Source organism: Mangifera indica, chromosome 2, assembly GCF_011075055.1.
Source record: "Mangifera indica cultivar Alphonso chromosome 2, CATAS_Mindica_2.1, whole genome shotgun sequence".
Classification (NCBI taxonomy): domain Eukaryota; kingdom Viridiplantae; phylum Streptophyta; class Magnoliopsida; order Sapindales; family Anacardiaceae; genus Mangifera; species Mangifera indica.
The window spans coordinates 1,495,245-1,511,368 of NC_058138.1; the positions used below are offsets into that span (position 1 = coordinate 1,495,245).

General features: G+C 32.6%; 3 protein-coding genes across 4 annotated transcripts in view; all 3 read right to left on the reverse strand.

Moving 5' to 3' along the window:
- LOC123208395 overlaps window positions 1–16,124 on the reverse strand; it is a 52,756-nt gene that overhangs the window by 5,966 nt on the left and 30,666 nt on the right. The window lies entirely within an intron of this gene.
- On the reverse strand, window positions 3,089–4,816 carry LOC123208399. The gene is made up of 2 exons (XM_044625888.1): window positions 4,055–4,816; window positions 3,089–3,728 (listed from the first exon to the last, which is right to left on the reverse strand). Exons 1-2 carry the CDS (start codon window positions 4,407–4,409, stop codon window positions 3,664–3,666), a joined length of 420 nt encoding a protein of 139 aa, XP_044481823.1. The 5' UTR covers window positions 4,410–4,816; the 3' UTR covers window positions 3,089–3,663.
- On the reverse strand, window positions 7,895–12,175 carry LOC123208397 (probable disease resistance protein At4g27220). 2 transcript variants are annotated; one of them, XM_044625886.1, is made up of 3 exons: window positions 11,096–12,175; window positions 10,670–10,994; window positions 7,895–8,856 (listed from the first exon to the last, which is right to left on the reverse strand). In XM_044625886.1, exons 2-3 carry the CDS (start codon window positions 10,911–10,913, stop codon window positions 8,471–8,473), a joined length of 630 nt encoding a protein of 209 aa, XP_044481821.1. In that variant the 5' UTR covers window positions 10,914–10,994; window positions 11,096–12,175; the 3' UTR covers window positions 7,895–8,470. The 2 variants fall into 2 exon arrangements, with proteins under 2 accessions (XP_044481821.1, XP_044481820.1); XM_044625885.1 differs by lacking the exon at window positions 7,895–8,856 and having other exon boundaries at window positions 10,853–10,994; window positions 11,096–12,166.

Here is a 16,124-nt window from a genome sequence, read left to right on the forward strand (position 1 = left end):
AAATTCAAGAGGAGGTTCTAAAGGACGAAAGGCTGAGGCAGATTGTTCAAGATCTTCTCCAGCAAGCCAATTCACATGCAGGGTATGAACTGAAGAGGGGAGGGCTGATGTTCCGAGGACGAATTGTTATACCACGAAACTCCAGGTTAGTCCAACTGTTGTTAACCGAGTTCCATTCTTCTCCCACCGGTGGCCATTCCGGATTCTTTCGCACGTACAAGAGAGTGTCGTCAATTCTTTACTGGGATGGAATGAAGAGTGATATCAGAAGGTTTGTGGCAGAGTGTGAAGTTTGCCAACGGGTTAAATACGAAGCAACGACGCCAGCAGGTCTTCTACAACCTCTCCCCATTCCCTCCAAAATTTGGGAAGACGTGTCAATGGATTTTATTACGGGGCTGCCGAAAACGAGAGGATTTGATACTATAATGGTGGTTGTGTATCGCCTATCCAAATACGGGCATTTTGTTGCTGTTCGTCATCCGTATACGGCAAAGGACATCGCTGGAATATTCATTAGGGAGATTGTTAGGCTCCACGGCTTCCCTCGGACGATTGTCTCGGATAGGGATCGCATCTTTATGAGTAACTTCTAGTCTGAACTTTTCAGGATCTCTGGAACGATGCTGCAATTTAGCACGGCGTATCACCCTCAGACGGACGGACAAACTGAAGTTGTGAATCGAAGCTTGGAAACTTACCTCCGATGTTTCTGCTTCGAACAACAGCGTGCCTGGCCAAAATGGTTACCATGGGCGAAATACTGGTTCAACACGACGTATAACTCTTCGTCGGGAATGACGCCCTTCAAGGCAGTGTATGGTCGCGATCCGCCACCACTTTTGAGATTCGTAGAAGAGCCGTCTAGAGTCGAACAAGTAGACGCAATGATAAGGCAGAGAAACGAGGTGTTAGATAGGCTGAAAACCAACCTGCAGAATGCGCAGCAGAGGATGAAAAAATGGGCAGATCGCAGCAGGCGTGAGGTAGAACTGGAGGTGGGCGACCAAGTATTCCTGAAGTTACAACCTTACAGGTTCCGATCCTTAGCCTCGAGACCAAACGAAAAGCTGAGTCCCCGTTTTTACGGACCCTTCGAAATACAGGAAAGAGTGGGGCAAGTGGCGTACAAACTGAAGCTCCCTGCATCTGCGAAAATTCATCCAGTATTCCACATTTCTCAACTGAAAAAAAGGCTGGGGCCTTCAGTGCCTAGCTCACCACTCCCTGAATGCTTGAACGAAGACAATGAACTTGAAGCCCAGCCTGAAGAAATTCTAGACTTCCGTTATTCACAGCTGGGAGATTTGGAATTACATGTTAAGTGGTACGGCCTGCAGAACCACGAGAACTCTTGGGAATTATACAAACATTTGATTCAAGTTTTTCCCCACGTGCACCTTGAGGACAAGGTGCCTCTGGATGGGAGGGGTAATGTTAGGGCTCGGGTCTACGTGAAGAGGAAAAGAAGAGAAAGAAGGGCGACCTTGAAGGAGCAAATCTGGAATTCGACAGAAGGCATTGATGGTAATAACGGAAAGCAGGATAGTGGAGCGGAAGGCAGCAGTCCAAAAGCTGTGAGTGATAATGTTGGTAGCAATATTAGTAAACAGCAAAGAGGGACTCCAGGTGGCAGCATTTCAGTGGCAGAGAGGATATCAGACAAGCAGCAAAAGATTAGGAGCATGCTGGAAGAGATGGAGGTTATGAATACAGGGGACGCTGAGTTGGCAATTGGAGATTGGTTGGGCGTCAGCAAAGAGTCCAGAAATAAGGGGCTGAGAGAGGAAGCAGGGGAGGAAGGAAAAAGAAGGGAAATAGAGTAAGGGAGAGTCCCAGCCTCTCGAAAGCTGGTGGGGGTAGGGTTTTGTTGTGTTTTGCTGTGTTTTGCTTTAGTTATCTGTTTGGCCTTCATGGTGGGAAGGTTATTATCTTAGTTTGCGTAGTACTCGTTGGTTAAATTCTAGTAGAGTTGTTTATTTGTGCTGATATGGATGAAGAATGTACAATGTAATCAAACTCTTCTTTTGATGAAATGATTCAGTAAAGGTTATTGTTCTCTTGTTAAGTTTCCTTGAATACAACACTGTTACATTAAAAAGTAAAACGAAACAAATCCACAAGGGACGACAGACTCAGCTTGGAATTCCTTTCTCCACCGCATTAGCAGGAGGGTGAAAGCTTCTGGGTAGCTGCTGCAGACTCCAGGTACCTATCAGATGCATTTATGAAAAATTACCCGTATTCAGTCTCCTTTTTTTATCTCCACAGATGCCTCCTCTCATCTCAACTTCCACGATTGTGTAAGCACAGATATTGAGACCAGGGAGCTGGAAAGTCACAAGACAGTTAAGATTTTGACTTAAAGCATTTGCTTGATGCAAATCAACCAAAAAAAAAATGTGGTTACAGCTTCAACAAAGAGAAACACCTTTAAAACATGACCTGTTTGAAGGGTTTTTTCATTGTCCTTTGGCAGAAATTGCTTGTTATAACAACCATTTTCATGAATATTTCATACATGTAGCAACAGCAAAAAGAACAAAACATCAGATATAAACAAGAAAGATATCTTGAAGATACCTTTATGTAAGTATCTACATCTGGATCTGGAACAATTCCTGCCTCCTCTCTTTTACTGACTTCCATCATCATATCTACACAGGCAAAAAACAAACAAATAGGTCTGTACCCATCAACTGCTCGAGGGAATTGATAAATAAGGAGGCTAAGATTAAACTTCATTTAAGTAAATTTAAGGAAGCCTACTTCCTCGGTTTCCAACACCAAGATATCAAGCAGCAAATTCAAGTGTTTCCCTCAGTCATTTTAGTAATATGTAGATCTTCTTGGCTTATATGAGCTGACGTTTTCTGGGGAACAAACTCATCCAACCAGTAGCCATTGTAGGAAACTCTTTCCCTGTTACCTGTGAAGTTAACAGAGGCAAAACTGAGTACATTAGGAAATCAAACTGAGATAGCACACAAATAGAGACGTAAATTAGCTGAAGATAACAGAAGCAAAACTGAGAAAATTAGGAAATCAAGACGTTAAAGGCAGAACATATATTGTAAAGAAATGGTGTTATGAGTTAAATAAAGAAAGAAAAAAGAGAGAAAGGGTGAAGTTATGACGGGGTTTAATGTATGGTTTTGCCTGAAACTTTCTTTGACAAACTTCAACTGTTGTTGCCATCATCAATTGATCATTTGACAACCCTTCAAACATTACTGCTTTCCTCTTCATCTTCCATGCTCGTCGTCGAGCTTCAGTCCTGTTCTCATGCTGACAATAGGTGGTCTATATCCCAGTCTAAAGAATCCTCCACAGTGACATGAAACTTCTGTTAGTGTGGAAACAATGTAAATTAAACAAGTGCAAAATTAGTAAATGAAAGGAAGCTGCCATATTTGAGAATTCGAACATGGGAGACACTGAAGTAGGGTCCTGTGTTGGTGGGATCAAAAGAAAGCTTTAGGAGCTGTTGCATTTGAAGGAAGAGGTATCCATTTGAGAAATTAAATTTTCAAACTTAAAAAATGGAAAATTATCAATTCAGGAACGTTTTGGTTGGAAATAATCATTCTTACTTTCTAAATCAATTGAATTTATGAAGGTAATGTATATATTCTTTTGAAATAAGCTTAAGAAGAAATATGACTAACCATTTAACTTCCATTCTTCAAAAAATTCTTTTCTCATTCTATCACAGAACTCTGAACAATCTGTAATTACAAAAAATAACACATTAATTTATTTGTAAAACAAAAACTATAGAGAATTAATATTCCTTTCAATGCCTAAAATGATTAACTTTAAGGATAAAGAATTTCCTCAACAATCATCTCAATTCTTGAAAAGCACATATATTCAATGTATTTTAACTTTAAGGATACTTAAACTATAATATTGTAGCTTCGCTGCATGTACTTAGAGGATTTTAAGTAATGAAAAAATCAATAATAAAGATCATTGAGGATTGATTGTTATTAATTCAATGAAGAAGAAAAAAATCTTAAAAAAAAACATTGCTAAACAAATGAATACGTACCATTTTGTAATTGTTGTATGACTGAACTAAGGTCATTTGTGCAAACTTTCATGTTCACCTTCTGTAATCTTGGCATGTCTAAGCCTTCTCCAGAGAAAGTCTTCATCTTAAAACATCCATACACATTTAATGATTCCAAGGATGGGAAATTTAAGGCGTACTTCCCATGATAGAAGCATGTGAGACTTTTTAATTTAGCCAAGGTCAATTCCTTTAGTTTCTCAAAAACAATTTCATCTTCCTCTATATCTTCTTCATTTGCTAATACTTCTATCATCATTTCACATCCTCTTAATTTCAAGTTTTCTAAGCACACTAGACGTTTGGCTATTGAGGATACAAGTAAGTTTTGCATTCCGTTACAATAAGATACCTTCAAAGTTGTTAGATTTTCAAAAGATGATGAAGGCGGCAACAAAGTCTTCAAATTGTGACAATATGCTACAGTTAAATCATGAAGATTTTGAAGAATTGATTTGAATTGAAAGTCTTGTTTCCAAATGCACTTTAAATTAAAAAGTCCCTACAATTTTAGAAATTTTAATTGTGCAAGTGCTCCAACATGTTCCTCACCTTCTTCATATGAGAATATCTCTTTGTATGAACTCACTTTTAATTTGAGTCTTTTAAGATTGATAAATTTTAGAAGGATATGAATTGGAATATATGCACGTTCATCCTTAATCAATTCAAGAGTTTTTACTTAATCAAAGTTCTCTTCAAACTCTCCTCGCCAAATTGACATGATATCTCTTCCACTTAATGTCAATTTCTTCGAATCAGAGTTAACCTAAAAAATCAAAAACATATCAATCAAACTAAAATTAATATTGCTCTTGCAAACAAATAATAATTATATATATATATATATTTAAAAGGAACAAGGAGAAAAAAAATGATGAAATGATGATTATTAGAAATATAAAACAGTGCTTACAGAAATAAGTGTGGGGGCCACTAGTTCAACAATAATTTTTAGCATATACAAAACTAATTCTTTTTAATATGGTATTAAGGTCAATATTGTTTAAACACAATTTATTATAATTCAAGAAGAAAATATATATTCTTAACACATTAGAAATATTATTAAACTAATTAATTAAATACATACCCTTTTTTTGTTGGCTTGCTGTATAGTTGTATTTAAGTCATTCTCCCCAATCTCTAACAGCTTCATCTTATTTTCCCAAGATATCCTATAATGGACATTGCGTAACTTTGGTATGTTTAAGCTTCCTAGAGAGAAAGTCTTCATATTGGGGCATCTATCTATAATTAACTCTTCCAAAGATGGAAAATTAAAGGAGTAATTTCCCGAACAAAAACATGTGAGGCAATCTAAGTCTTCAAGTGACAACTTGTTCAAATTGTTAAAAACAATTTCAGTTGTTGTTTCGTCTCCCTCATTGTCAACTATTTTAGTAAGCAATCCACAACCTTCTATACTCATTTCTCTTAGTTGTACCAAGCTTTTAGTCATTGAAGACATTATTAACCTCTTCATCAACCCGTAGCAATCACTTATTTTTAGAACTTTAAGATTTTGAAAATAGGCTGAGAATGATAGTAGACTCATCAATTTATCATCATAATATACAAGTAGAACTTCAACATTGTAAAATCTTTGAAGGAGTCCAATTGAAATATTTGCGTAGGAGATTTCAAGAGTTTTAGATTCACTCCACCAATTAATCTCTCTCTCATTCTCTCCCCAATCATCCTTCAATTGAATTGCCTCCAAATCAAAATTGATCTGCAAATATATACAAACGAAATTCAGTTAGTTCTTTATAATCTTAAAACAAAACTTTAATTGTTGCACATAATTAAATTCCTGAAATATCGTAAAGCAGTTAATTAATAATTAATCAATACTTTTTAATAGTCAAAAAAAGAACTATGAAACATCTGATCAGATGTGCGACAAATAAGGTAAATTTAAATAAGAAAATAAATCAAATTTGTAATATAAATATAATAATGGAAATTATACTACTATTAAGATATTCTAAATTCAAAATTGGAATATATGTGGTTTAAATAAGAAATTATTAACTACCAAGTAAGGAATTATCCATGAAAAATGCAAGAATTTGGGCTTAATAGGCCATCATGTTGAGCTTTCTTATCAAATATGTGTGTTGAACCAAAATTCATACCCTTTTAGGGGGACCCAATTTGAGACATAATATTAGGGTGTAACAATAAGATGATCCACCACAAGGACTTAAAAAACAATCATTTAATTATTTTAATTTATTTTTATAATAAATCATTAACATTTAATTTAATTTCACAAATATTAATGTTATCTCAAGTTTTAAACAATACAAGATTTTAAATTCATGATTGCTTCTCAATTTTTTTTCTAATTCAAAATTAAAACAACATTGGCTTTTTTAAACTCTGCACTATAATATATTTAATTGACAAGATTTTTATAAGAATTTATCCAAATTCAATTGATTAGTCATTTTATTTTATTTTAAAAAAAAAACATTAAAAATCATATACTTAAGTGTGTGTATCTAAAGGTTTTTCTATTTACTATTTTCAATAAAGAAATAAACATGAGATTAATACCTTATGCTCCAAGCGAATGGATTTTGACTCTAAAACTTGAATTTCACCCTCCTCATTATCTTCGAAGCTTTGATATCTTGAAGTAAAGTTTGGACAAAATTTTATGGCCATCTTTTTTAGCATTGACAATTTCAAAGCATATGCTCCTTGATAGAAAACTCTAAGTTTTGGTAAATCTCTAAACTTCAACTTAGTTAATTGTGGAAAGATAGAATAAACAACTTTTGCTCCTTCTTCTTCTTCTTCTTCAACAATCTTCTCTAAAACCTCACAATTCGTTATCTTAAAGGATCGCAATTGCTAGAGGCTTTTGGCTATGAAAAATGGAAGCACATATTTTATTTTATTGCATCGGTCCAAAATCAACTTTGTCAAATTTTCATAAGAAAAAGTTGAAAGTTGGCTCTCCCAAATCTTTCCAAAACTAATATGGATCAATTCTAATCTCATTAAATCGGTGAAAATAACTTGCAATCAAAGTTAATTGTTGTTTTAATATTTACAAACTCATCAGAAAAATTAAAAAAGAAAATAATAATTAGTTTTCATGGATTTATAGATGACATGCCATAAATATTAACAATGTGTTTTGTTTTTTTTGTCTCTAGTAGTATCAACTACAAAATCAAGCATGAAATGATGAAATCAATTTGATAAAGATTATATAATGTAGAGATTGAAATGTACTTAATAGTGAAATTGAAGTAAAAATTTAAATCACTAGAAAAAGGAAAACTCAAAATAGAATGAATTATACAACACCACAAATATATGTTAGCAAATGAGAATACATACAAAAGAAAATAAGAGTATAACAATAAAGAAGTATAATAAGTTATAGTCAATCAAACCTTTTTGTTAAAAAGGGGTCTGGTTTCATTGGATTGCAAAATAACTTGTAAAGCCTTAGTATCATTCTCTTCCACTGAAGATTCGTCCAACTGCAAAACTTCAACATTCTTGATTCCACGTAATTTTTCTAAGCAGATGGTAGAATTAAATTTAAATTGTAATATCCTCAACCACTTAAGTTGGCTATTTCCAAAATGAAACCATGATGGACCAATTGATATTTTGTACCTTTTAAGCTCTTTGGAAAAAAAGTCTTTAGGCAACACATTGTTATCTTTAATATCCAATTTTAAATTGGTGAGGCTGGACAAGAGCTTCACTTCCTCAAGTACTTCATGCTTCCACTTAATAGGACATCCCTTTATATAAAACTCTTCCAATTGGGACAATTGTGATATCACATTTGGAGCAACAATTTTCAATTTCCAATATTCGCTTAAATCTAACAACCTTAGTTGAATCAATTGACCCAATTCTATAGGAAACTCCTTAATAATTGAGTTTTGCAAGCTAAGAACTTTTAGTGTCTTTAGCTTTCCAATAATAGCAAAATTTTTAACTTCGCTATAATTTAAACACAAAGATTGAAGGTTTGTTAGAAGAACAACTGATGACAACAATGACAGTTGTTGTAGTCCAACTAAATTCATTACTCAAAGCTTTGGCATCACTTTGAAGATGTCCTTCAGGAATTTGAAAGAAGACTTCCTCATATTAGTTATATAGAAATATTCAAGATTTGGACAACTAAAATAGTTAGGCCAAAGCTGACTAATAATAGGACTGTTACCAAGCAAAGAGATTTTTGTGCATTTCTTGAGTTTATCTCTATCCTTCCATTCTCGTTCAACGTCATTCCTTGTTGTAAACACATGATAATCCACATATGCAATTGTTATGGCAACAGCACGAACAATATCATGCATAGCAAATTGTTCGCTTTTTAACTCACCAAGTAACAAACTAGCATCTTTGAGGTCACTGAACCAATTTATCAAGTCTATCTCGTGCTTCTTCCATTGTCAAGTTAACTCCTTCAAGTATATCTAGACACACAATATGTTTAAACATGTCTGAAATGGAAGTATTATTTTCCAATAGACTAGAAAATAAAAAAATTTTCTTAAGTTCATCTCTTAAACACTTGTAACTTAAGGCAATCTTCGTGTATTCCTCTTCTAGGAATCCTGTGAACTTAGTTGGTGCAGGAGCTCTCAGTTCTTGTAATGCAACCTTCCAATCAGATGGATGACTCTTATTTTTTAGTGTTTTTGCTATTGTACAAATGACAATAGGCAATCCCCCGCATTCCTTGCATACCTCATTTGATAGAGAATACAATTCACGTGTTTGAATAACATCACCTGCAAAGAGATCAAGGATTATACAAATAACATTTTCTACTTATATTTATACTTAATTTGGATTAAAAACAAGAAAAGTTCTAAATGTTGAGTTTCAATCGTTTTCCAAATAAATCCATCAATTTTTTTATTTAAATGAATTCCACTTTAAAATATCAAATATTATTCCTCTTAAATTTTTATTTGTAAAAATCTATAATTGGATGCTAGTAACATAGTAAGTGGCAAATAATGTCTCTCTCAAAGTGTTTGAAAAAGATTTGAACCAACATGTTAAATGCAAAATAGTTTTATTTAAGAAACTCGAGAAAAAGAAGATCATAAAATTATTTATTAGTACACAAAATTTATGTTTATTCATGTTCAAAATCTACTAAACTATACATTTTCTCATAGTCAAGCCTCATAATAGTTTAAAACCTTCACATTATAAAAATTATGATTAAATTTTTATATGCAAATCAAAATACTACACTAAGTCACATTTTCCCACCCCATGGTTTAGCCTTAAAACCAAGGTTTTAAAACTAGACCAATGATCGAATTGATAATCTTACTAGTTTACGGTTCAACCGGTTTAATCGGCCGATTCAACATATTCCCAAATTATTATAAATTTCTTAAATAATATCAATCATTTAATACATTTTTTAAACATAAACCATATTAAGTTCATTAGAAGCAACTTTTGTACAATTATCAAGTACAATCAAGTATATTTGTTTCTTTAAAACATTAATTTCAATTAAAAAGACAACTAAAAAATAATAATTTCAAATATGTTAATTAAATGATTTATACTTGATTTCATAGATAAAGAAAAAATTAATTATAAATTTTCTCATTAATTTAATTGAGATTTTAATAGAGGGTCCAACCACTCTTCATCATTACATGTACAAACAATGAGAAACGATATATTATCATATAATTAAATATTATTTATTTTTATCTCAAAATTATTCAATCTTGTAGTGATATATTATCATTCGTATATGAGTTTGTACGCATAAGCTTCTTTATAAGTTAAAAGCGACAAATACATTAATATATGTAAGACAAAATTGCCAATAGGACAAAATTGTGAAAATATTAAAATACAAGTGCAAGATTCAAGAAAGAGAGAGATGACTGGATTTGGCTAATCACGTGAAGGTGAGGTAAAAGTTGTAGCTTGGAAAAACTAAAAATAAGTAAAAGTTTGCCAAAGCCGGTTCAACCAGTTTGGTACAGTTCATCGGTTTTGATTAAGTTTCATAGCAACTCCTTCATTTATGAGAATTGGGCCAACCTATAGACCAGTTCCTGGTTTACCAATTAAGTTGGGTTTTCAAAAGAGTGCTTAAAATATTTTTCTACCCCTAGTTGGCATAAATGAAACTTTCCCACTCACAATAAAACTTGTTAATGAAAATGCAAAAACATTGACTTTCAAAAGAACAATTAACACAATAAATCAAATAAAAATATTTGATGGCTACAGTAGGGGTGGATTTGTCCAAGTCGAACTTGAGGTTAACCTGAGTTCAATTTGAATTCGAGTTTGATCTCATTTGAGCTGATGAGCAATGTCACCAAAGAGCCACCAACGGTGTGAACAGTCTCATTAAAGTGGTGAACATTGCCATCAGATTCATTGAATGGATAAACATATTGATCTTGTGTTGAGCTAACTCCATCTCAAAATCAATTAATTCGATCCGAGCTACAAATTCAATCTAAACTAATTCAAATCAGATCCACCCCTAACCTAGAGCATGAATATGATAAAATTAAATTTATAATTAAGAATGTAATTCTATAACACAGTTACCTGTCATTTTGGTGAATAAGGTCCAAGCTTCATCATCATTTAGAAAGCCCATCCCAAAATTATTTGTAGAACCCATTCGCTCCAACACATCTACATTTCTTGTTGTGAACAGAAGTTTATTTCTTCCACGATCAGCTCCACAAGGAATTCCTACCATCTTATCAAGTTCTACAGGTTTCCAAATATTATCTAAAATTAAAAGGATATTCTTGTTCTCCATTCTTGAATATATCTTATTTGCCATTTCACTTTCATTTTCGAATTTCAGCTTCAATTTGTCAGCGATTGTTGTTTGAATCTTCTTTATATCAGGAGATTCTGAAACCTGCAAGACAAAAAAAAAATATATATATATTTGTTCATTCATGACCAGAAAATAAAGCAAACCTTAACAGATCAACAATATTGTATAGAATGCTTTTTAACCTCTACAAAGACAACTCCTCAAAGAGCTTTTTCTTCTCGGCTTTCCTACCAATTTCTTGCACAAGAGTGGTCTTACCAAGACCACCCATCCCGTAAACACCAATCATGAAGACATTCTCATCATTTAAAGCATCCCATACATTCTTCATAGTAGAGTTTCTTGATTCAAAAGTCAAGTAATCTTCACTAGGTCTAAGCCAGATCTCCCGTGGATTACTAGGATTGGAAACTGGACCCAATTCCCTTTCTCGCTGGAGGAGTGGATCAATATCATCCCGTTTTAATTTGAATGCTTTCTTACTTTGTTTGTAGTAAATGATGAAGTTGGGACACAATCCCTTGAAACATCGAGGGTTGTTTGCATTCTGCTGAATCAACTGCTCTGCTTTAGTAATCGTCTTCTCCACAACCTCCTGCCAGTTCTTAACATTTTGTTTGATCTTTTCCACATTTCTTTCAGCTGCAGTGACCTTATGTTGAACTTCGTCTCTTGTATTCTTCAGCTTATCAACTTGTTCTTGGAGACTGTTAAAGTTGCTCCTGTAGTTGAATAAGTACATAAATTTACGCCAAATCGGAGCAGCCAACCACTCTCCAATTTGAAGGAGTGGACTCACCACACCCCCGATACTCCCAGCAACATCAACCATTTTTTTTTTTCTTTAAAGTTTGAAAAACACAGAAGAGAAGTAAAGCGATTGGAAATAATTCAAACAGAGATAATCACAGGACAATTGCCGAAATTAACAATTTTTTTAACAACAAATAAGAGAAATGAAATTTTTTTTTTTAATTTTTAAAGAAATCAGAAATATGGAAACAGAATTTTTTTTGGGTCTGAAATAAGGGAAAAGGAGGGGAATTTTTTTTTTTTTCTTTTCTTTTCTTTAGAGAGTAGTCAGGAAGTGGGAAAGGAGTGAAAAATCAAGTGATCTGGTTTGCGAGTAAAAATGAAGTAAACTGAAGAAGATGGTGAACCAGAAGAGGCTCTAAGAAAGTAAGAGAGGAAGAGAAACAGGGCAATTAAGGAGAAAACAGAGGAAATGAAAAGGGATGTGGTTTCAGAGGTTTGTGAGAGAAAGTATTTCAGAACGATTGAAAGAGAAGAAATGTGAAGATGATAAAGAGAGATTACAGTGAAAACGTATCAATTGCTTTTGAAATCAAAATTCCACCGAATTCAATTGATTTGACATCAGAAACAGTTGCAATTTTACATTAAAATAAACACAAATTTCATTTATGCGCGAAATGAAAGTTGACACTGAAGATTACCATTGACTTCATTAATTTGCTGTGGTCTGACAAAAGAAAACTCTTAAAATCGAAAGTAAAATAGAAAATTTCGTCGTATTTTTGCTTTTTCTTAGATTCACAACTGATAAACAGTAAATTAATGAATTAAATAATATTTTTGAGTGGTTCAAGCTCTTGAACGTAAAGATTCAGAGAGAGAGAGAGAGAGAGAGAGGAAAAGGTTGACCAGATCGACAACAGAAATTCTAATTGTGAAGCCTCCAGGTGAACAGCGACGTTTTGAGTCCAAAATTGATTTGACAAGACATTACACAGAGATAGACTCAGTGAGAAAGACTTACTGAAAATTCTTTTTAATCCTTATAATGTTTGATAATTACATTTCAGTTCAATTATTTCTATTTTCAAACATTAAATTTTGTACCCTCTTTTTTCGAATTATTATTATTATTATTATTGTCTTATTCAATTTTTTTTTCAATCTTTTTTCAAGTAAATTCTATTGGTTATTAGTAAACCTATAACTAATATTTTACATTTACAAATAAATAATATAAATTTATTTATACAACTTAAAATAATAATATCTAATTAAATAATTCTAGATTAAAAATAAATAATCATATTATATAAACATAAATTCTTTTTAATCTTTATTATGTTTGATTATTACATTTCAATTCAATTATTTCTATTTACAAATATTAAATTTTGTACCCTCCTTTTTCAAATTATTATTAGTGTCATTATTATTATCGTCTTATTATTATTCTCTTATTATATCTCGTATTTATGTAAAAAAACAAATTATTTTTTATCAAATTAAAATTATCTTATTAATGTTATTATTTTAGTTTATTGAGACATACAATATGAATAAATTTCTAGACACTAATTGTATCAAATCAGTTATTTGTTACAAATAACTTAATATTATTGGTCTAATTACCTCCTAATACATAAAGCTTAATATTCAACACCAAACATTTGTAATTACCAGTCTTTCACTCATAAGACTTCAACTTGACAAGGGCCTAGACACCCCTGTAGAGAACATGCTAAACTGCTTTGAAATGCAAAAATTTAATTCTTTCTCTACTGTACGACAGTGTCTTTCAACAGTTAAAAATCATTTAATACACATTAGTCAAACCGATATAAGATTAAGATGACAGAGCTGGCTTCTGGTTAGAATGTTGCAAGAGGCTTGACGCAACTTTTAGGCCTCCTATAACTAAGGTGTACCAAAAGAGGAAAAAGGGCCAGGGTAGAAGACAATGGTTGTGTGATGAGCTGGTTTCATTACCATTAATAATTTATTATTAAATTGTTGTAATGAGTATAGTTCAGTCAATAGAATTATTCTATTGTCTGGAAAGTTAAAATTATTGGAGAGAAATCATTATCAAAATTATATTTATATTAACAAAATGTAATTCTATATACCTTATAGGTTTAAAATTTTTAAATTAAATTAGATTTTGGAGAGAAATTTTTAATCTTACCCATCTTTATCTCCATCTTCATATGGTGAGCCTCCACCGTAACTTTTCTTGTTGCTTTTTTCGATTTCATATCTCATAAACTCATTTTCATCTTCTAGAAAGCTATCGCATGACACTAATTGTACTCTTCAAATAAATATTTGATTAACTCATTTTCTTCCTTACTTTTTCTTACTTTCACACCTGATCAACGACAAATTACAATTCCGCACACTAGTTGTTCAATTATTTTCAGAACAATAATTTTTAAAATTGCAATTATTTGCTTTTATTTATTATTTGTGAAACGGCATAATTTTATTAGATAAATGGAGAGATTAATCTCACTCAATTTTTCATTCAAACATCATATTAAAGCTAGAAAACTTGTTAAAGATACTTTCTCATAAACATCTGTCTGGATCTAGAACAATTCCTCCCTCCTGTCTTTTACTGACCTCCATCCTCATATCCAAATAGAGAGATTTTCTTAATTACTACTAGTGAGAATTGATATAGTAGCTACAACTAAAACTTCCCTGCCTCACTCTCCATCACCAAGACATCGGGCAGAAAAATCAAGTGTTCCCTCAGTAGTCATTTCTGCTATATGCAGATTGTCTTGGCTTGTATAAGCTGATGATTTTTTTTCTGGGAAGCAGATTCATCCAGCCTGTAACTGTTTATAGAAAACTTCCCATCATCTGTTGAAGAAAACAAAATCAAAAGTTAGTAAAAGCAGGACATCTAACTCAATAACACACAATGGAATTTAATCTATGACACGAACCAGGTTAATCAGATTTTTGAAAAGAAAAATTCAAAAAGAGCATTTTCATTGAAAGATCTTTGCATTAGAGGTTCCCTCAAAACAATTCGATCATTCAACTAACCTATTCAAACAACAACAACTTATATTTCGGCACTTCTCGACACCTATCGCTAAGAAGGAAACATTCAAGAAGACCATATTTACATGTTAATTCAACTCTATTTGAAAATTTTACCAAAGAAACTACTCGTAATATACAGACATTGATTACCTGCAATGGATTAAGATCAATCTCAAATTGCAATTCTCATGCTATCCAACAGGGTTGCAAAATTTTTGCTCCCCAAATAAGCATACTGTCCATAGAGCAAGCCCTTAATGGTTCAAATGTGCTAGTTTTCTTACTCTCAACAAATACTCACAACATCCCAAATAACAAAAGAACAACTCATAGCCATTAACATTAAAATATTGAAATTTATATTAGTTGGGCTCTAACCTATGCATCAGCCTCTGAAGACAACAATGCATTTATAGTTTTGGAAAATGCAAGCGCTGTGATTCAATTTTGATGACCCTTTGAGTTTGGTTTTGACCTGCTAGCAATATTCAACATTAATTATGGTTCACATTAGATGCCATGTAATAAGCTTTAGATAATCAAGAAAACCATGGACTAAATATTTTGATAGCTATGCTTGAGCTTTGACAGTTTTTTAGTAGGGTTTTTTATATTGTAGTGGACTCATGTATGCCTTTTTGTACTTTTGTTGCATATATGCTTGTTTGGGAAGATGATACCTTTCATTTCAAAAAATGATAATAATAGAGAAATGATTTCAGTAGTTCTTAAGGAATTATGTTTGTTTGTCATATTGTGCAGTTTTAACAGGTTATCAAATGTTATCTTTTCAAGCACCTGAATCATATTGTCCACTATGATAAAATTACACAAACTATGAGAATGCTTACAAACTCTTAATAACATTGTTCCTAAAACAAAAGTCAAGAAAGAATAAAGGTAGATAGATTATATACCATTAAAATAGAAGTAATATTAGAAAGAAAGATGCATCAGTCTATAAGGAACAGTGACAAAGTAAAGAAACATGGTTGCGAAAGACGGATAAGGCGCAAAGGGATTCTAGAGCCTCACAAATACAAGGCGCAGAAAAATTCTACTACTTGATGTGTGGTCCTTGCTACACAACCTTTCCTTCCACATCAAAATGACATCATCAAAGAGTTCAAAGGTTTATGAAGCTGGAGACAGAGGTGAAATCAATAAGGTAGGATCTCGGATATGCACCAGCTGTTGCAGACAAGCAACAACCATCTCTCCTGCAAATTTTAATGAAAAATTAATGATTTAAGGTTTATAATGGGGGAGGCATCTAATCCTTTTGAGTCATCTATTCCATAAACTTTACTACCAAGTGGAGATGGAGCAGATGCGTTTATAAAAATTTACTTGTACTCAAATCTCTTCTCATCTTGTCTCCCACCATTGTGTCAG

Excerpts from the sequence above, each read along its gene's own strand:
- LOC123208397 (XM_044625885.1), bottom strand. The coding sequence starts at position 11,745 with ATGGTTGATGTTGCTGGGAGTATCGGGGGTGTGGTGAGTCCACTCCTT.
- LOC123208399 (XM_044625888.1), bottom strand. The coding sequence starts at position 4,409 with ATGCAAAACTTACTTGTATCCTCAATAGCCAAACGTCTAGTGTGCTTA. Across the intron at positions 3,729-4,054 it reads CATACAACAATTACAAAATG|ATTGTTCAGAGTTCTGTGAT; the intron begins GTACGTATTCAT and ends TTGTAATTACAG.